At 43.3% G+C, this 21,897-nt stretch overlaps 1 protein-coding gene across 4 annotated transcripts in view; it reads left to right on the top strand.

Moving 5' to 3' along the window:
* The window catches only part of REPS2 (RALBP1 associated Eps domain containing 2), a 216,758-nt gene that overhangs the window by 172,866 nt on the left and 21,995 nt on the right, over positions 1-21,897 (top strand). For all 4 annotated transcript variants that reach the window (XM_081792503.1, XM_081792500.1, XM_081792502.1 and 1 more), the window contains 3 exons: positions 6,390-6,473; positions 7,712-7,857; positions 18,394-18,499. In XM_081792503.1, the coding sequence (XP_081648629.1) occupies positions 6,390-6,473; positions 7,712-7,857; positions 18,394-18,499 (336 nt within the window). The remainder of the gene's footprint in view (positions 1-6,389; positions 6,474-7,711; positions 7,858-18,393; positions 18,500-21,897) is intronic.

Below are 21,897 nucleotides of genomic sequence, written 5' to 3'. Positions count from 1 at the left end.
GAGAAGGTGTTTCACAAAATTAGTTCCTCAGTGTGTGTGGGGTACACTGGACTGAGAAAAAACTGAAGGCTAGAAAAAGACCCAGTACAGTTTTTGCAGCGGCCCAGGTAGGAGGTGGAGTCAGCACGTGGACTCAGATGGGAGCTGTAGGACCTTCGCAATGCTAGCCTGCCCGGTCCAGGCAGGAATCTGGGACATGTTGTTTTAAGCTACTTTAAACAAACCGGTAATTTATCAGTGTTGTGTTCATCTGCTTTAGCTCTTATAAGGAGTGGTTTTGTTGTGTTTGTGTCCAGGAGCTTTTAAAGGAAGCCCAGTAAATTAATTCCTACAGAGAAGGAGTTGGCAGCAGCCAGAGCTGCTGTTGCGAGGAAGGCGGGAGGAAGGGAGAAATGAAGGTGGGCCTTTCCTGCCAGGCAGCAACCCCATCCTCACCCTGCCTCTACACTCTTGGGGAAATGCCCCAGAGCTAGACCTGCTGACCACAACGAAGACGACCACAGCGGGGCAGAATGCCCCTCTCAAAGGATTAGGTGTGGAATGTGGCATTTGGCCTTGAGGTCAAATGGAATAGTTTTCCTTTGTTCTCTAAAACCCAACCTGTAGGTCATTGTTTCCCAAGGTGTGTTCCACAGAATGTTAGTTCCGCTGGATGTTAATAGGAGTTACATGAGAATAAGAAGTCGAAGCCCAATAAGTTTGGGAACTGCTGGGTTAAGTAAGCCAAAGCAGTGGCTTCCTTTACCTCATGGGATCTCAGAGTGTGTGTGATGTGCAGTGTGCTCTGTGAATTTCTAGGAGGGAGAGAGACTGTGCAGTGTTCCCTAAACTTTTTTGTAGATTCTTTTTCCTCTCTGCCAGGGGCTGACAGACTGGCCCACAGGCTAAATGTATCCCACCCACATGTTTTTGTAAAGTTTATTGGAACAGGGTCACACCCATTCATTGTGTTGTCTTTAGCTGCTTTAGCACTGGAGAGCAGAGTTGCACATTTGCATTGGAGACACAGAGACCAAATGGCCTGTACAACTGAAAATATTTATTACCTTGCTCCTTACAGAAAAACTTTTCCTATCCCCGTCCAGGCAACTGATAGAACTGGTGTTCCCTGGAACCCCTATTTGAGAGATACTGCCTTAAGATATAGGTGGGTTGTTCTAGCACTGCTTGTGATGAGTCTGCTTAATTTTATTCAGCTTTTATGCTGCCATCTATCTTTTCCTCGCTTTAAACTATTTTCTCTCAACCATTATCCACTGTTGAAGATCAAAATCTGGCTCCCATGTGTCATTGTTCTTTCCTTTGAGTTATCACATTCCATCAGTCACCAAGGATGTATTCAATCTCAAGCTAAATAGCTCTCAAATCTGCCCATCCCCACTCCCACCAGATTGCTTTAAGTGACCGTCATCTCTTGTCTTGTTTTCATTTTTGGGCTTTTAAGTGAATTGCCCCAAGATGGGTTCCTTTTAATCCATTTTACTCACTGAATTCAGAGTAATCTTTCTAAAATGCAAATCTAGTCTCATCACTTCCCTACTTAAAATCTTTCCATGCCCCCTTCCACCTATGGCTCTCTGGATAAGCTCCAAATCCTCAACATGGATGTATCAGCCAAGATCTGGTGGGGAAAACAGAAACCATTCTAGGTATGTCACCCTGGAAGAGATTTCATTTAAGGAATTAGATACTTAAAGAATTAGATTGCTAGAGGAGCAAAGATGAGGGAAGACCACCAGTCAGGTTGGCCAGAATTTTCTGAACCTTAAGACTTTGCAAGAACTAAAGGAAACAGCTGGAGATGCTCAGGCTGCCCGCAGCATCTAAGTAACGGTTTGTGGGGAAATGCCTGAGGCCACTACAAGATCTTCCGGCGGCTGAGCCCCATGCTTTTCTTTCCACCACTGCCAGAGGAGCAGTAACACAGCTTCTTTTCTTTCACCTTCTCGGTTTAACATGAGTGACTCTCAGAGTCAACAAGGAGCATTATTGAAAGGGGATTTTATAAATATTGTTCCCAGGCTTCTACCCCTGCAACATAGGGAAGACGACGCAAGTGGGGGAATGGTGCTGAGTAGCTACTAGACCATCTGGGACAGTGATCTCTAAGACCACGTGCGATCCACTGCACTGTTGTTCTCCAGCTGTAGTGCTCTCCTTCTTCTCTACTGTTCACCCTTATTCCTCCCTACTAGACTCCACATTTCAGACTTATGAGAATGGGTGTTTTTGGAGCCTAAAACAGGTGACATTTATTGTCTCGTAGTTTCTGTGGGTTAGAGATTAAGGAGAAAGTAATCTGGTGGTTCTGGCTTATGGGGTCTCATTAGGCTGCAGTCAAGATGTCAGCCAGGACTGCAGTTAACTGAAGGCTCGACTGGGGCTGGAAGATCTACCTCTAAGATGGCTCTCCCACATGGCTGTCGGTGGGAGGCCTTAATTCCTTGCTACATGGGCCCCTTGTTAAGACTGCTTGAGTGTTCTCACAACATGGCGGCTGACTTTTTCCAGAACAAGTGATCTGAGAGAGAAACCAAGGAGGAGCACATCAGAAGGCTTTAACTCTCCTATTCTGGGAGCAGTTTGTCTGGTGTCTCAGGTCTAGTTCCCTAGAAGTAGAACATGAGTGTTATTTTGAAAGTGATACATGATGTATACAAAATAAATATCTGTGTAATTAAATAGCTAAACAAATGCTACTTCTGGTGGACAATGCTTAGCCTTCCTGGCCCTGTGTCCATTTCTGGGGGGCCAGCTGAGCAGGGTCTATACTGTCCTATCCGCCATAGGAATGGGCAAAGCCCCAGAACAGATCTCCATGTCCTGAGTGGCAGTACCTTCCAAGTGCACATGACTTAAACAGGCTTTTCATTGCAAGATGAGAAAGAAAATATATGTCTCATTTGTGGATAGGGCAGTATCGAAATTAAAATATGAGATATATATTTTTAAAAGGAACCTAAGCTTGAGTTTCAGCGAGCTCTTGGCGAAAAGTACATTTTCCTGCCTTGCCACATCCTGGCTGGGTACGTGTTACACAGTGAACCGTGAGGGAAGGACTGCCATTTGTACTAGTAATTGTAATCCAAATACTTGTCTCTTTTACAAGATTCAGGCGTTGGGTTTCAGTTCAGACCTTCAAAACTTTCAGACAAGGGCCTATTTTCCATATTGATAGAGTTGTTCCCTACTTTCTTCAATATGTGCAGGAAAAGGGGAGCTGCTGAGGTCCCCCTGTTTTCATGGGTTATCATTCTCTCCAAGTTGTTACCTTAGAAAAGTCTGAAGAAATAGCAACGAAATCTTCCAGGTTTGTTCTGCTTTCCAGCTGCTAAGCCTTACCCTGTTTTCTTGAATGCAAGTGAAATTGTTTATTGTGAAGAGGGGCTTTTGTACCTCTAAATCCCATCTTTGTTTTTGTTTGTTTGTTTTTATCACAAAGCTTGTTTTCTTTCCTCGTCTCTTTTCCTGGGATAATTTCTGGCTCTGGTGAACCTCTGCCTTTCCAGGACTTTCTTGATCCCCGTGTTCCAGGCTCCTCACAAGATTTCACTCCCCTGAATGTTCAGTAGATGGACCCATTTAGAATCAGTCATGGAGTGGTGACGGGCCCTCTTGGTGTTCCTCCTAAGGAGATCGGTGGTTAGATTGTGCCCGACGTGACACCCAGGAGTGGTTTGTTCCCTGTGGTAGAGCTAGAAGACCTAGTCTTTGTATACAATTTCAGAAGGTAAACCCGTGAATGGAAAAAATTGTCAGACGCTTAAAACTGTTCTTTCATCCTTCCCAACTCCCACAACATTCCTGTTTTTAGAGATGTTTAAGAGAGTGTGGAGGCAGTGACAGTGACGTTCTACTCCTTTTGCTGTGCTCAGAATCCTTATTTTTGTTGAAAAGAGGGTTCGATTTATCATTTCCCTCAATGTTACTACAAGAGGGAGACTGCTCATCTCCCCAGGAAAGGGAGCATTAGGGCGAGCACTCCTTTGCCTGATAATGGAGGGGACCTGAGCAGTTGAAAGGTGAGGAGACTGGCCTCTGGCTCCTTTTCCCTGGAGGGACGTGCCAATGCGTACCTGCGCTCCTGCAGGGGCTTGTGTGCGTTCGCTTGAGGCCAGGACATTCACGTTCCAAGCAATAGATCTGCGGGTGGAGGGCAAGAAGGGACCTCAGGTCCAAGTTGTGTTCTTCTGCACAGGTCACGGGAAGCCCTGCATTTGGGAGGTTATTGGGCCCTCACTCACCCCTTAATGAAGCTGACATCAGGCTCGCGGATGTTGAAGCAGGACATTATTTGTCAGAACCCAAGGAAGGCGGGTGAACGCTTGGAATCCCCGTGCTCCTGACAAGGAATGGCTCCCGGATGGCTTTGCTCAGATGTTGCCTGGGTGTTTTAAACCCGGTATGGCTAAAAATGAGCTTGCCTTACACCTGCTTCTCTCACAGTTCCTGTCTTGGGGACAGGCCTCTGGTGTTCTCGTGGCATGCTAAGCTGGTGTTCTGGGTTCCGGAGCCTCCTTTCTTACCATCCCCGTGCATTGCCCCAGTAGCTGGCAGCACCCTGAGACTCAGGTCTCACCCAAGTCTTTGTTGACCCGCAAGGCCTGGGTGTGCCTGGAGCCCCCATACTTCCTCACCATAGTCTGGAATTCCACCGAAGCATGCTTGCCCAGTCGTTTCTGTGCCTTTTCCATTAGACTTCAAGCTCCTTGTAAGAAAGGTCTGGGTATCATTTATCTTGAATACCAGCTCTAGCACAAGACTTGCCTGCAGTAGCTGTTCAATACATATTTCTTGAATGACTTACCAGTCAGGCCCGAGAGTACCTGAGGCTGTATTGCATAGTCGTCACAAGCCCAGCATCGGAACCTGAGGCCTGGGTTCAGACTCGGCTGTTTGTGTGATCTTGGGTGAGTTCCTCAACTTCTTGATCATCAGTTTCTTCACTAATAAGATGGGGGGAATGACTACTTCCTAGGGCTGTGATGAGGAAACGCTTTCATCCCTGCGGAACACCCAGAGAACCGTGTGACACAGTGTTTGGTGTTTCAGATATCTATCGACAACAACAATACAGTTATCCTTGATGGAAAGGAGAAGGCTATAAGCAAAACTTGGAACGAGAAATCAGGCACCAAAAGCCTGCATAGTGGGTTTGAAAGAGGTGCAGAGGTGGTTGGGAACCGAGGTTTCTGGCTAGGGCCGTGCAAATGTGGGAGCGGATGGGATTACTCTGGGAAAGAATGAATGGCAGTGGGAGGTATAGGGTGGGAGAACCAAAGACGGAGACTTGAGAAATCCTACAGGTGAGGGATGAGAGGAATCAAAACAGGAAAGAAAGATAATGATGATCCGTAGGACTTTGCGGTTCTTCAAATGCCAGGGATGGGAGTTTTAAAAAGATAGTCAAGGGTGCTGTGTTGGACAAAAGGCCTGTGACAAAACTGGAAGAGGCAGGAAGAATCTGATAAATGGGGAAGTATTGGTGCCCTTGTCTGTTTCAGTGGACGCAGAGGAAGGAAGAAGCCATGCAAGAGGTTGCAGAAGGCCGGGTTAGGGACAGACTGGACACACTAAGGCTGATGGTTGTGCTGCAGTGTGTGTTCCTGTAATGCATTTTAATTTGTGGGTAGAGGACTGTTGTCACTATCACGAAGTCCCGTTAGTTCGTTTACATGGAGGGTTTTTCTCAGCACGTTAACACTTTGCATTGCCGGCTAATAGCAGCTGAATGTAGCAAGCCTCCTGGAGATGGGGGCACAGCAGTGGTGCCTCGTCTTCCTGTGCTCTGCTGCTTGGCTCTCTGGCACCTGCTGTGCCTTGACGGGCTTTGGGAGCATTACTTGCCAATCTTGGTGCATTTATTCATTGATTCCATACCACTCCGTGGCCTCAACCCTTCTGTTGACTCCTTTCATCATGCTCTCCCATCCCTACCTTTTTAAAGGTAAAGAGTCCTATCTGGTTTTCTTAGGAATTTAATACATTTAAAAAATATTTTTAAAGTGTTTTTTTATTATTATTATGGTTATTGTTTTTGTTAGTGCTTGGGTTAAAATTTTGACTCCTTTCCCAGTGCCTTTTTTTTCTGATAATCCTAATTTTTTTTGTTTGCACTTATAAGGCATTAGTGTTTTGCAATATGTATGTCCAGTTACAGACATAACCGTGACTTCTTTTCTTAAGATTGAATAATGCTGGAAGGGAGCATGGGAGGGAATGACAGGGTGTAGGGAACTTTTTCTCAAGGATCTGAAGACCTGACCATGCTTGGCTGTAAGTTGGTCTAAATCAACTTCCACTTAGCGACTTTTTCTAAGTTTTCTTCATTATATATTTAGGTGGTTATGTTTCTGCATTTTTATCTTCTGTGTGATATTTTGCTACAGTCTGAGCAAGCGCCTGAGGCTGAACTACACCCCCAGCTGAACAGAGCCCCCTCCCAAGCTGCAGAGAGCAGTCCAGCAAAGAAGGTAAGTAAGGCCAAGGGGAAGGTGCTACTGTCATGGCATTATGAGCCGCCCCGCCCCCCCCCCCCCCCCCCCCGCCCCTTCTTGTCTTTGTTTGCAAATCTCTTTCATGGTTTTTGTGTCCTGAGGTGAATGTTAATGATTCGGGTTTCCTAGGATGTGGGTTCTTTGTGAAGATTAGGGTGCTGATGATTCTTGGGCCTGACCTTGATGCCACTGACAGTTTGCACTTCCCTCTTCAACACCCCAGTTAAATATGGCGGCCTTGCTTTTGGCAAGTTCAGGCGGTTTGGTGGGGAGGGCCAGGTGCCTTTAGCAGAACCCTGCGTGCTGCTGAGCCTCTGGGAGTGCCTCTGGGGGAGGGCAGTCTGCTCTTTGTGTGCCATGGTGCCCTCTTGAGTCCTGGTGTCTTCACTTTAGCCTCACCCCCCTCCTCCGTGTCTCTGAGTCCCAGGTCATTTTGCTCAGTAGGCATCACTCACTCGTTGTGTTCTCTGTTCACCTCATCCTCTTCTTACTGGTCCCATTTTTCTCAGACCCTTCTCTGGTCAGAACACTGGCCTTGGGCTCAGGAGCATGGGTGAGGAGGGGCCTCCCAGGAAGCAGGCTGGCTGTCTCCTCCCAGAAGACATTGTGGCTCTTGCTGGGGCACCTGGGTGGCTGAGTCGGTTAAGCATCGACTTCAGCTCAGGTCATGATCTCACGGTTCGCTGGTTCGAGCCCCGCATTGGGCTCTGTGCTGAGAGCCTCGATCCTGCTTCGGATTCTGTGTCTCCCTCTAGCTCTCTGCCCCTCCCCCACTTGTGCTCTGTCTCTGTCTCTCAAAAAAATGAATAAACATTAAAAAATTTAGAAGACGACATTGTGGACCTTGAGCTTGACTTCATGTAGGAATTGGGAATGGAAGAATGAGGAGCAGATGACTGAGACCATCACAAACTTCAAAACGTCTAACATATTCCCAAAGCCCCAAAGTGAGGCAAGAGTGAGCTTTGTCTTCAGTTAGAAAAGGCCTCGTGGTGTGAGATGCACACAGCGTTCAGAAGAGGAGGAGAGGGAGGGTGGAACCTGATGCCTGTGTCCCTCCAGTTCTTGCCAAGCCACGAATTTGCCTTTTATCCTCGGGTGTGGAGTTGGAACAGAGCACACGCCTGACCTAGAGGAACATGGGGCTTTGGCATAATGGGGGAGCATTTCGGTTTTTAACTTTTGGGTTTTATTGTTTTGTATTTAATCCGCAGGACATACCGTATTCTCAGCCTCCATCAAAGCCCATCCGAAGGAAATTCCGACCTGAAAACCCAGCTACAGAAAACCAAGACACTTCTACCGCTGTTGGCGGGCCAGCATCGGCAGCGACTGTGAAACCCCACGCGGCAGTCCAAAAGTAAGTCCATCAGATCAGTGAGGTCGGAGACTACCTTTTAAATCTTCACGCACGTGTAAATGTAAATATGTTTACATTTATATTCATGGCCATAGAAGAGTGTGATTTTACGGTTGTATTTCGTCTTAGTCATCTCTGTGGTACTGTTACAACCTGCCAGTCCCCTAGAAAGAGACCACCACCCCAAGGGGCGAGCGAGTACAAAGCTGTAGCATTTTGGTTTGATTCCTTCCTTCCCTCCTCTTTGTCTCCTTCCCACCCCTCTTCTTATGGGGGCCCACATTTTCCGAGGAGGAAGACAGTGATAGAGATGCCAGTCTTCCCTCTTGACCTGTCTTCTGTTGCCCCAGGGCGAATGGTTAGCTTCATGACCCTTAGACCCAGCTTTCAGTAGATGTGGCTTGTGATTTCTTCTCAGTCCCCATGAAAATTGCCTGTTTTCACTCATCTCGGCACAGAATGGTTGCATGTGGAGCATCCAAAATGCCCATGTGACTGGCTGTAACAGACATTGGAGGGAGGGGGGCACACCTGTGGACATGGCCGGGAGCCGAGAGAACAGTGCTCTTGGACAAACCATTTTTCTCCAGAAGGCTTTGGCTTTAAGGAAGGCTGTCACTTGCCTCAGTTTCCCACTAGTGAAATCGAGTGAGGTGTTGAGGGCAGAAACCTGCTGCTGTGCATGACTTTGCAAGTGAGCTGGACTGGTCACTAATGTCAGTGCTCAAGATGTGCCCTGACACTGCTCTTGAGGCCTCGCAGAGCCCAGGGGCTGCTGTGGGCTTCTCCCATTTCCGCTGTTGTGGAAGGAGAAGCAACAGACTCTGGGGGTGCAACTTGCCTTTGGAGCCCAAACCCCGTTCTGAATTTGTGTGGCACTATTCTTCACAGGATGGTGTCTGTATCTGTTTTTCCAAATGGATCATTTCCTAACGGTGTCAGTGCATAAAGGAAGTGTGTTTTGTCCTTACTGGCCGCTGACAGCCTCGACCATCTTCCTGTCACCCTCAGGCCTAGGGGACGGATCCCCGTCAGGGACAGAGATGGCTAAACTCGCTTCCGAGTGCTCCCCCAGCTTTCCGCTTTAGTCTCTGTTTCACATTCCCGCCGGTCAGGGGTGGCCGCGGCATCTTCCAGAGCGCACAGACGGTGGCTGGTGGGGCTCTCACGCAGAGATCTTTTTCATTTTTTTTCCTTCGTCTGTTTTTTTAAACAGCTTTATTGAGGTATAATTCACATAGCATACAATTCACCCTTTTCCATGTACAGTTCGGTGGTGTTCAGTATATCCACAGAGTTGTGCAGCTGTTGCCGCAATCTAATTTTAGAACATTTTCATTGCCCCCAAAAGAAATTCCATTCCCGTTAGCAGTCACTTTCCATTCCCCATCCTGCGTCCCAGGCAACCACTAATCTACTTTCTTTTTTTTTTTTTTTTTTTATAAATTTGCCTGTTCTGGCCATGTCATGTAAATGGAATCATGCAACATGTGGTCTTTTGTGGCTGGCTTTTTTCCCAGTTACCATTGCGTGTCCAAGGTTTATCTGTGTTGTGGCACAAATGGGTACTTCTTTTTTTATTGCTCAGTAATGTTCCGTTACATGGATAGACCCCATTGTATTTATCCATTTCTCACTTGATGGACATGTGGGTTGTTGCCACTTTGAAGCTAGAAAGAACGTCACTGGTACACTCTTTGTGTACAAGTTTTTGTGTGGTCTTACGTTTTCATTTGTCTGCAGTATGTACTTAGGAGTGGAATTTCTGGGTCATATGGCAGCTCTCTATTTAGTATTTTGAGGACCTGCCAAACTGTTTTCCACTGTGACTGCAGCATTTTACAGTTTGGCGGGTAACAAACGAGAGTTCCAGTTTCTCCAGTTTCTTCCAACACTTGTTGTTATCTGTTTTTGTTTTTTTTTTTTTAATTTTTACAACCATCGTAGTGGGTGTGAAGGGGTATCTTATTGTGCTTTTGATTTGCATTTCCCTCTTGCCTAATGAGGTTGAACATCTTTTCATATATTTATTGGCCATTTGTGTATCTTCTTCAGTGAAATGTCTACTCAGATCCTTTGCCCTTTTTTGCTCAGATTTTTTTTTTTTTTTTTTAACATTTGTTTATTTTTGAGACAGAGAGAGACAGAGCATGAATGGGGGAGGGTCAGAGAGAGGGAGACACAGAATCCGAAACAGGCTCCAGGCTCTGAGCTGTCAGCACAGAGCCCGACGCGGGGCTCGAACTCACGGACCGCGAGATCATGACCTGAGCCGAAGTCGGCCGCTTAACCGACTGAGCCACCCAGGCGCCCCTCAGATTTTTTTTTTATTCTGAGTAATGGGTTCTTGGCCTATTCTGGATACAAGTCCCTTGTCAGATGTATGACTTGCAAGTATTCTTTCCCATTCTGTAGGTTGTCTTTTCACTTTCTTCAAGGTGTCCTTTGCAGTGCAAAAGTTTGTAATATTGATGATGTCCAGTTTATCTATTTTTCTTCCTTTTGTTACTTGTGCTTTTAGTGTCATAGCTAGGAGCCATTGCCTAACCCAAGTTCATAAAGATTTTTTCCTGTGTTTGCTTCTACAGATTTTGTAGTTTTAGCTCTTACATCGAAATCCATGGTTAATTTTGAGTTCATGTTTGTGTATAGTGTGAGGAAGGGCCCCAGCTTCATTCTTTTGCATGTGGATATCCTGTTGTTCCCGTACCGTTTGTTGAAAGGAGATCCTTTTTTCTTTTATCTACCTGTTTAGGGACTGTCCCTCATTGTGATACTCTCTCACTAGTTAGATGACACATGTGGTGTCAGGCTGAGAGAGTCTCCTGGCCACCAGCAACACAAATAGTGCTGTAAATGGCAGGGATGAATTTCATACAGCTTGTTTTAGTTCCTAGACCAGTTTATTTTGGAGTGATAAGAAGCAACTTAGCATTCATAATTTATTTTATTTTTATGAAAAAAGTTGTTTTAATTTATTTATTTTGAGAGAGAACGAGCAGAGGAGGAGCAGAGAGAGTCCCAAGCAGGTTCCTCACTGTCCACGCAGAGCCCAACGCACTCACAATGCACACAGCCAATGAACTCATGAACCACGAGATCATGACCTGAGCCGAAACCAAGAGTCAGACACTTAACCGACTGAGCCACCCAAGCACCCCAGCATTCATAATTTTTTAAGCCCTGGAGAGAGAGACAGCCAGAAACATGATGTATAGTTCTTATTCACCCATGGTTTTTTGGGGAAAGAATTAAATTCTCATGCGCTTAGACATCTCTTGTCTGTAGGAAATTAATCTCTCTCATGCATCTGGAGTGGTCTTTACTATGTATTGTTTGGGGAAAAATGAGAAGAGAGTCACAAATCATTTTCTTAATTACCTAACAGAACCCTGGTTAAGAAAGGCTAAAAAAAAAAAAAAAAAAGACTAGTTGGAAAGTGGTCATCAGCTCTTTGGGAAATCAACATCAGCACTGACCTATTGTAAGAAACAAATTCTTCTTCAGATATCATCGTCTACTCCATTTAGGGCAAAAGAAAAATAAAATATTGTCTCCACGCAAGCTGCTGAGTCCAGGTTATAACTAATAAACACCTCTTGTATTGTGTCATCATTAATGAGCTGCTCCTAAGGACAAAAATGGGTTTTTTAAAGAAATACTTTGGTTTACTTGGTTTTGCCTCACATCTCGCCTATCTAGTAAAGATGAACTTTGGGAAAATAGAATTGTTTGAACAGTTTGGAGAGAGAGGATGTTGTGTAACAGTACTATGACTGAAACTGTGCCAGTGGCCACAGCGTCCTGGACCACCCCAGGGCATACCCAGAAGCCAGTGTGGCAGTGTCTGCTTGCCTGCATGACACTCTCAATGTGGTTGGGATTCTGTTTTTCTTCCTGCTTCATATTTGGCAGCACTGGAATGTCTGTGGGGCTGATGAGTGTCATCCCTAATGAAATCTACCATTTCCAAGTAGAGAAAAGGCAATACAACTTCATTTCTTAGAAGCTGTACTCATAATTCCTTGGGAGAAATCAGGGCTCAGGTTGGAGGCCAAGAAGATTTTTCTCATCACGAGACCCTAGTTTATATTCTTTCAAATATTGATTCAGCTGTTTGATTGAAACCCAGGTAACAGCCACTCAGCTAACGTAGAAATTGCCTTCTTTCCTGTGTAAAAATCTGAGATGGTGAGTAGTCAAAGCATAGAGTAGCTCTGCCCAGGAACCCAGGTGCCTTCCTGTGTTCTTGTTCTAGATCCCCATGGGGGTTCCCTTTATCCCTGTGGTTGCAGATGGCTCACTAGCATGTTCATATTCTGGGCCCCAGAGAGGAGAAAGGAAAAATGGAGAGAAAAGAGATTACTTTTAAGGACATGACTCAGAAGTGGCACACATCACTTCTCTCTGATCCCTTTGGCCCAGAGTTAGACATATAGCCTTACCTACCTGCAGTAGAGACAGGGAAATAGAGTTTTTTGGTTGGATGGCGTGTACCTCATTCAACTGCAGATGATAGGCTGGCTACTGCAAACAAGAGGGCACAGGAATAGGTTTTGGAGGATAGTCAGCCGCAAAACCTTGAGTGGACAGTGCCTCACAGTGCTGCAGTTCTTAATTGATAGATAGCATGACACACAGTAGAACCAGACAAAGTAAATGTCTGCTTAACTGTTACTCCTTCATTTTCCTCCGTGGAAACCAGGCCAGTTAGAGCCTGGCCTGGAACAGTGAGTGAAAATATTACAAGAACCTGAAGAGACAAACTGCAGAAGCAACTCTTAAGAGGATGGGGCAAGTTAAATGCTTTGCTGACCTCTTCATAGGTATTCTGGGCTTGATCCTATCTTGGTGTTATTTAGGCCTCCTTTGTAGCAAATGATAAAAAGCAACTTGAGGTAGCAAAACCATTCTCTTTATTATAAGGATATAGGGGTGACTCATAGAAATCCGCGGCAGGATTAGGAGTGGGTTGGAAGAGAAGATTGCAAACCCTTTGGGGTGCCTTCTCATTCCTTTCAATTTTCTTAGGGTGTTTTTGACATTTTTATCTGTGAAGACTCCTCAAGCACCTACAACTCCAGAGATTACTTTCTCTCTGTGCTGGGCCCAGGCTGAACTGAACTATTAGCTATAACCCAGATCCTTTGGAGGGAAAATTTGGTCAGCTCAGCATGGGCCAGCATCCACTCAAGGGTCAAAATAGAGGTGAAGGTTTTCTTAAGACAAATATGACTGCCTGCCAGGGGCCCATCCCAGTGGAGGAGGTGGGAGGAGATGGAGACAGTTCCCAAAGAAGGAGGAAACTGTTAGGAACTGAGCACACATAATGTGGTAGTTTAAGGAGGGACATCAAGTTCTGATCAACATCTTTTTTTAAACTTTTTATTTTGAAATAATTACAGATTCACAAGAAATTACAAAAACTGTACAGAGCAGTCCTGTGTATCTTTCTTTTTTAATCTATTTTCTTCTTTTTTAATGTTTTATTTTTGAGAGAGAGAGCAAGACAGAGCGAACGCACGTGCAAGTAGGTGAGGGGCAGAGAGAGGGGGACACAGGATCCGAAGTAGGCTCTGTGCTGACAGCAGCAAGCCCGATGCGGGGCTCAAACTCTCAAACCACGAGATCATGACCTGAGCCAAGCTCAGATGCTTAACCGACTGAGCCATCCAGGTGCCCCAGTCCTGTGTTCTTTCGCCTAGTTTCTCCTAATGGATAACATTTTACCCAACTGTAGTATAATATCAAAACCAGGAAACTGGCATTGGGGCAATGTATGTGTAGTTCTGTGTCATTTAATCCCATGTGTAGAGTCTTGTAACCACCACTGTAATCAAGGTACAGAAGTCAGACCTACCCCGTCCTCCTCACCATTCCTTACCCCTGGCAACGACTGATCTGTTTCCCCTATCTATAGTTTTGTCATTTTGAGAATATTATATAAATAGAATCGCACAGCATGTGACCTTGTGAGTTTGGCTTTTTTTCACTTGGCACAGTCCCTTGACATCCAAGTTATGTATCTCAGTCCACACTGCTAAGCTGTATTCTGTGGTATGGATGTACTACAGTCTGTTGAGCCATTTGCCTGGCGAGAGACGTTTTGGTTGTGTCTAGTTGTTCAGAATTGTAAATAAAGCTACTATGAGCATCTTGTGTACAGGTTCTCATGTGTACATAACTTTTGATTTCTCTGGTATAAATGTCCAAGAATGTGACTGCTGGGTTGTGTGTTGAGTATATGTTTAGTTTTTAAAGAACCTGCCACGCTGTTTTCCAAAATGGCTCTACCATTTTACATTTCCACCGGCAATGTATGGCAGGTGCAGTGTGTCCACATCCTCACCAGCATTTGGTATTGTCACTATTTTTTTTCACTTTAGCTGTTCAAATAGGTGTGTAGTTCTATCCTATTGTGGTCTTAATTTGCATTTCCCTAATGGCTAGTGATGTTGAGCGTCTTTTCATGTGTGTATTTGCCATCATATATCCTCTTTGGTAACGTCTCTTGAAGTCCTTTGCCCCTTTTCTAATTGAATTGTTTTTTGTTGTTGAGATTTGAGAGTTCCTTATGTGTTTTAAATACATATATATGGTCAGATACGTGTTTTGAATATATTTTCTCTCAGTCTGTAGCTTGTCACTTCATCCTCTTTAACAGTCTTTTGTAGTGTGAAAGCTCTTAAAATTTCGAAGAAGTCCAGCTTATTGATTTTTTTTTTCTTGTATGGGTCGTGCTTTTTTTGTCGCATCTAAAACTCTTCACCAAGCCCTAGGTCCTAAAGATTTTCTCGTGTGTTTTCTTCTAAAAGTTTTGCAATTTTACACTTTATATTTAACTTGCTGGATCCATTAGGTCAGGGTTCTTTTCCTTTTTTTTTTTTTTGGCTTGTGGATGTTGAACTGCTTCAGCACTGTTGGTTGAAAAGACTTGCTCCATTGACTTACATTTGCACATCTGTCAAAACTAAGTTGTACCAAAGTGAATCTGTTTCTGGGTTCTCTGTTCTGTTTGGCTGATCTGTGTGTCTTTCCTCTTGTCAATACCACACGGTACTGATTCCTGTCTTCATTACTTATTTACTTGATTACTATAGCTCTATAATAAAATGTCTATTTCTCCCACTTTATTAGGATTTTTTAGAATTGTTTTAGCTATTCTGATTCCTCTGACCTTCCATGTAAGTTTTAGAGTAATTTTGTATTGATCTACAAAAATCTTGCTGAGATTTCAGTAGGAATTGTGGTAACCTTTGTATCAACCCGGGGAGAAGTTGATATCTTTACTATGTTGAGTCATCCAATCCATGAACATGATAAATATTTCTGTATTTATTTTGATTCTAATTTTTCATTAGTGTTGCATAGTTTTCAGCATGTAAATCTTTTTTTTTTTTACCATTTTATTTATTTAATTTATATCCAAGTTAGCAAATAGACCCATAATGATTTCAGGAGTATATTTCTTAATGCCCCTTACCCATTTTAGCCCATCCCCCCTCCCACAACCCCTCCAATAACCCTCTGTTTGTTCTCCATGTTTGGTTGGACATAAGAGTCTCTTAGGTTTTGTCCCCCTCCCTGTTTTTATATGATTTTTGCTTCCCTTCCCTTATGTTCATCTGTTTTGTATCTTGAAGTCCTCATATGAGTGAAGTCCTATGATATTTGTCTTTCTCTGACCAATTTTGCTTAGCAATAATACCCTCTAGTTCCATCCACATAGTTGCGAATGGCAAGATCCATGCTCCTGGATAGGAAGAACAAATATTATTAAAATGTTAATACTACCCAAAGCAATCTACATATTCAATGCAATACTTATCAAAATAACACCAGCATTCTTCACAGAGCTAGAACAAACAATCCTAAAATCTGTATGGAACCAGAAAAGACCCAGAATAGCCAAAGCAATCTTGAAAAAGAAAACCAAAGGAGGAGACATCACAATCCCGGACTTCAAGCTGTATTCCAAAGCTGTAGTCATCAAGACAGTATGGTAATGGCACAAAAACAGATACTCAGATCAATGGAACAGAATAGAGAACCCAGAAATGGACCCACAAACATATGGCCAACTAGACTTTGACAAAGCAGGAAAGAATATCCAGTGGAATAAAGTCAGTATGTAAATCTTGTATCTGTTTTGATATATCTAAGAATTTCTGTTTGAATCTTTGTAAGTGATACTGTATTTTTCCCCAAGTATTCATTGTTACTGTATCAAAACTCTATTGATTTTTGTATGTTAATCTTCTGTCCTCCAAACACACTTCTATTCTTGCTGAAATAATAGTTCTGAGAATTTTTTTTTATAGATTCCGTGGAATTTTCTATATAGGTCATCATGTCATCGGCAGATAGTGACAGTTTCATTCTTTCCAATATGTGTGCCTTTTATTTCTTTTTCTTGAATTATTGTGCTAGCTAGGACTTCTAGCACTGTGTTGAAAATAATAATGAGAGTAGAAATCCTTGCTTTGTTCTTCATCTTAGGGGGAAAGCATTCAGTTTTTTATTATGTATGATGTTAGCTGTGGCTTTTTTGGTAGAAATTCTTCATCAAGTTGAGCAGTTTGGCCTCTATTCACAGTTTTCTGAGAGTTTTTATCCTGAAATGGGTATTGAGTTTTAACCGGTGCTTTTTCTATATCGGTTGATACAATCATGTGAGTTTTTTCTTTCAACTGTCGGGATGGTGGATTATACTGATTGACTTTTGAATATTAAATCAGTCTTGCATCTCTGGAATAAAACTCTCTTGGTCATGATGTATAGTATTTAAATATATTGATAAATTCAATTTGTTAATATTTTATTAAAAGATTTTGCATCTATCTCCAGGAGAGATACTTTGCCTAATTTATGTCTTGCTAGGCTGCCCCCTTCCAAGTCATTTCACTAGAGAGAGCAGCATTTGGGCTTGGTGGAAGGTGCTTTTTTATGTCTGCCCTTATTGGCATTTATGGATTTCTGACTTCTCCACTATCTAGTCTGGAATATATGAAGCAAAAAAGAAAACTCAGGAAATTCACTGCTATGTATTTCCCTGGGTACCAAGTTCCCTAGCTGGTTTGCCGCCTTCACTTTTTGGAGTAATCTTTTTTTTTTTTTTAAGTTTATTTATTTTGAGGGAGAGGGGGAGGGGTGGGGGAGGGGAGAGGGTGGAGTAGAAAGAGAGGGAGAGAGAAGGAGGGGCAGAGGGAGAGGGAGAGAGAGAGAATCCCAAGTAGGCTCTGTGTGGTCAGTGCAGAGCCCAACGTGGGGTTCAATCTGACAACTGTGAGATCATGACCTGAGCCAAAATCAAGAGTCAGACGCTTAACTGACTGAGCCACCCAGGTGCCCCTTTTTCAAGTAATCTTATGTTTGTTTTATATATCATGTCCAGGATTTTAACTGTACTTGGTGGGTAGAGAGAAGTGTTTCTACTCTATGTTGTCCTGAAACCGGAAGGTCAATCCTTATCTTTCTAAACGTAGATTTTAAAGCCTCTTCCATGCCTATTTATGGATGGAAAAAAATTCATCTTTAAACTTGTTGGGGAAGGGAGTATGCCTTCTGCAGATTGTAGCAGAGTGGGTACCATAGTGTACATTCTTAGCGAATATTAATCAGATCTCCACAGTGGTCACTGTCTCCACAGCCAGCAACTCTGGCTGAGTTGCTCTCACCTAGAATCCACCTCTCACTGATTACAAATATGTCTGGGTTTTTTTTTTTTCCTCTGAGAATTCAGTATTTTTTGCTGTGGGATATAGGGCTATAGGTTATGCAGTCACATTGATTTATCATCCCAACTGTAGACAGCTTTGAAAGAGAAAGAGGGTTCTAAGAATAATTAGGGCCAGACAAGCAGTGTAAGCAGAGACTGTAGTGGGCAGAGTGGAACATGTGGTCACCCTAGTTATACCTGCTCTGTGAATTTACTATTGACTTAATTTGGGGATACTGGTATTAAAACATTTCTGTTTTTCTCAGTGCCACAGATGTGTGCTGGTGAATGCACACATGTGAGCATGCTCACATACACTCAAGCGTTTATGCCTAACAATGAAGAAATGAAGGAGAGTTATACAGGCTGGCTAAGTTAATGTAGGATTTTTGCTAAAGAGAATGTTCTTCTATTCATCTCCTTCAGACTTGTCCACAGGGGCCACCTGCAGGTCTTTTAAATGCCATTAATGCTTACACAAAAAGGGCATTCTAGTTAATGTGGTTTGTCAGGAAGAAATACTTATTAAATTGTCTGGGAATAAATGGAATGCGAGGTTTGAAAAGGTCCAATTCACAGCTTTTCTTCAAGTTATAAAATGGGAATTACTTCAGGTGTAAATAATTGATCCCGACAAATTTGTTTCATTTGGTGTGCACCTGCCTGCTGCCTGTCTGTGAATGTATGATTTTATTTTTGGAGCCCTGTGACATTGGTCCCTTGTTCGTTTAGCACTTCCCATGAATCCGAGTGTTTGGACCCACAAGGGTCTGGACCTCTGGGTTCTAGTTCACCGAACTGTTTGTACTTTTTTATAGACAGTCTTCCAAACAGAAGAAGGCTATTCAAACTGCTATCCGCAAAAATAAAGAGGCAAACGCGGTGCTGGCCCGGTTGAACAGTGAACTCCAGCAGCAGCTCAAGGTAAGGGGCTTCCCGAATGTGGATCACCAAGCTTTCTGTGTGGTGGTTTTGTTTTGCCCCTTGGCCGCGCACTGACTTCTGTTCCTGTTGGTAAGACTTTCATCTTTGTTCTCAAACTTCTTTTGGAAGGCAGAGAATCGCTGCACTTAAGTTTCATGGGTTGATTCTCGTATGTTTAGAGGAAGACTAGTCACTTGAATGTGCAGGCTGCATATCGTGTGTTCGTTAAACGGACAGAAAATCTATTACAAAGGCTGTCTGAAGCATTCTTCTTTGTCCAAAGCTTCTGGATAAACCCTTGATCATTTAGATCCTCCCTGAATGATTCTATACTTCTTTAGGCCGAAGAGGGTGGCCCTGATAACTATCAAAGGCCCAACCCCTCCCCTGAGCACTTTGGAAGTGGTTCCATGGCACCTTCTCAAGGACATGATCCCTGTCCTTATCACCACTTGCTCTTTTCCCTTCATCTCTCCTGTGTTAGTTTCCCAGCACCGTCCTAACGAAGTACTACAAACTCGGTGGCTTAAAGTCACAGAAATCACTTCTCACAACTCTGGAGGCTCGAAGTCTGAAGTCCAGGTGTCAGCAGGGCCATGCTCTATCTGCAGGCTCTAGGGGAGAATCCTTCTTGCTTCCTAGCTTCTGGTAGTTGCTGGCAATCCTGGGCATTCCTTGGCTTCTAGATGTATCACTCCAATATCTGTTTCTACTGCCACATGACGTTGTCTCTGGATCTGTGTCCAAATTCCTCCTCTTACTGTGTTCTCTTCTTATAGGGACACCAGTCCTTGAATTAGGGCCTTCTCTAATTTAGCATAACCTCATTTTAATTAAATCACATCCACAAAGGTCCTATAAGGTCACATTTACAGGTGCTGGGGGTTAGGACTGAAGCATATCGTTTTGGGGGACACGGTTCTACCTCCTACGTGCCCTGATTCTCTACTGCGTCGTTGCCATCCACATCCACACGCACTAGTATTGTCCTTGGTCTTCTCGCATCCTTCTCCAGCTGCAGCCCCAGCTCCCTGGTCTCCTTCCCAGCTAGGTTTCTTCTTACTCTACTTCCTCACCAACAGCTTTCTCTCTCTCCGCTTCAGTGTGGCTTCACTCTCCTCCATTCACACCCCTCCTATGACCAAATCCAATGGGCTGTTTCAGTACTACTTGAATTTTCAGAAGAATTCTACACAATGGACTATTGCCTTCTCTGGCATTGCTTTTCTCACTGGTTTTGGGGTTTAATACTTTTCTCATGTTCTTTCTATTCCTTCCCTTCCTGGTGTTTCTTCCTTAGCATTCTCTGCTATTTCTTCCTTCTTTGATTTCTGTTGTATTATTCTTCCCTTTGCCCCAGTATTTTATTATGAACATTTTCAAGCTTACAGGAAAGTTGGAAGAATCCTGTGGTAAATACTTTCATAGCCACCTCTTTTTAACATTTTAGTATACTTGTTTTATCATGTATCTACGCCTCTTTCCCTCAGTCTATCTTATGTCTAACATTTTTTAAGTGTTTATTTATTTTGAGAGAGAGCGAGCACGAGCAGGGGAGGGGCAGAGAAGGAGGGAGAGAGAGAGGTTCTGCATAGCCCCACGTGGGGCTCAGTCTCACAAACCATGAGATCATGACCTGAGCCGATCAAGAGCCGGACACGTAACTGACTGAGCCACCCAGATGGCCCTGTTTTTAACGTTATTTCTAAGTACATTGCAGACATCTGTTTGCATCCCCTAGCTTGCAACATGCATATCATTAACTAGAATTCAGTATTTTTACAGGTTTTTCTGATGATGTAAGTTTTCCATGAAATGAATGCAGGAATCTTAAATGTGTATTTGCTCAGTTTTTTACAAATGCATATACTTACGGAACCCAAACCCCTATTGAGATTTAGAACATTATCATTACCCCAGGGGGCTGCCTCATGCTCCTTCCCAGTCAATTCCTGCCACTCACACAGTTCTTACTTTGTTATGCCATAGTGTTGCTTATTCTGTAACTTTATATAAATGGTGTCCTCCAATGTGTACTTTTGTGTAAAGCTTATTTCACTTAGTATTACATTTTTGAGATTGATTTATATTGCTTGTCCGTTCCTTTTTACTGATGGATAGTATTCCATTCAGTGATGGTGTCACAATTTGGTTATCAGTTATTAATGAGTTATCCTATTAATGGACACCTGAGCTGTTTCCAGTTTTTGGCTATTTTGAAGAAAATGACACTCTGGAGTGTTTGTGTGGAAATATATTCTCATTTCTCTCGAGGAAATCCCCAAGATTTGGATTAGTAGGTAATGTGGTACGTGTATGTGATTAGTTTTATTAGAAACTAATAGAGCTTTTCCCAAAGTGGTTGAAGCATTTTGTACTCGTCCCATGTAGAGCATGAGAGTTCCCGTTGTTCCACATCCTTGCTGACATTTGGTGGCGGTCTTTTTCTTTTTAGAGAGCGAGCGAGCACGAGTGGGGGAGGGGGCAGAGGGAGAGAGGGAGAGAATCTTAAGTAGGCTCAATACTCAGTGCTGAGCCCAATGCGGGGCTTGATCCCACAACCCTGGGATCATGACCTGAGCTCAAATCCAGAGTTGGACTCTCAACAAACTGAGCCACCCAGGTGCCCCAGTGTTGTTCTTTTAATTTTATTTGATCCTGTGGTTATGTAGTTTTTATTTTGTGTCTCCTTGATGCATAATTTTGCCGAGCACTTTTTTATTGCAATTATTTACCTTTCATGTATTTTATTTTATAAAGTGTCTTTTCAAAATACAGTAAAAACCTTGGTTTGTGAGCATAATTTGTTCTGGAAACATGCTTGTGATCCAAAGCACTTATATATCAGAGCACATTTCCCCATAAGAAATAATGAAAACTCAGATGATTTATTCCACAACACAAAAATATTCATATAAAAATTATTGCAATACTGTAATATAATACAAAATAATAAATAAAACACAAAATATAAAGAAAAATAAAGAAGTTAACCTTCACTTACCTTTGAAAACCTTCATGGCTGGTGTGAGGGAGACCAGAGAGAGGAGGGTTATTGAGTAGGACGACTTTTACTATTACTAACAGATGTTGACTACAGTACAGTATTAATAAACTCTTGTCATAGACTGTAGTTAATGTAATTGACAGGAAGGCAGCAGAGGAAAGGGTCTGTATCTGCAGGCAGCCTGACCTAGAATGAAGCAGAGCATTCCTAAGCTTACTCTTGTCTGGAAAAGCAAAGGACTGGCCATGGGTGCTTTGAAGCGACAAAAAATACACTAGTGCCAGTTGTGGGCTCCTTCCAGTGTTCTGAAAAATCACTGATTTCTGCCAAACACTGTGGCCTAAGACAGAACATCTGAGCATCCAAGATGGGAGATGATCATCTACAATCC

This window comes from Panthera onca, chromosome X (genome assembly GCF_046562875.1).
Source record: "Panthera onca isolate mPanOnc1 chromosome X, mPanOnc1 haplotype 2, whole genome shotgun sequence".
NCBI lineage: Eukaryota > Metazoa > Chordata > Mammalia > Carnivora > Felidae > Panthera > Panthera onca.
The sequence above is the reverse complement of the archived record's forward strand: the minus strand, read 5'-3'. Positions and strand labels throughout refer to the sequence as shown.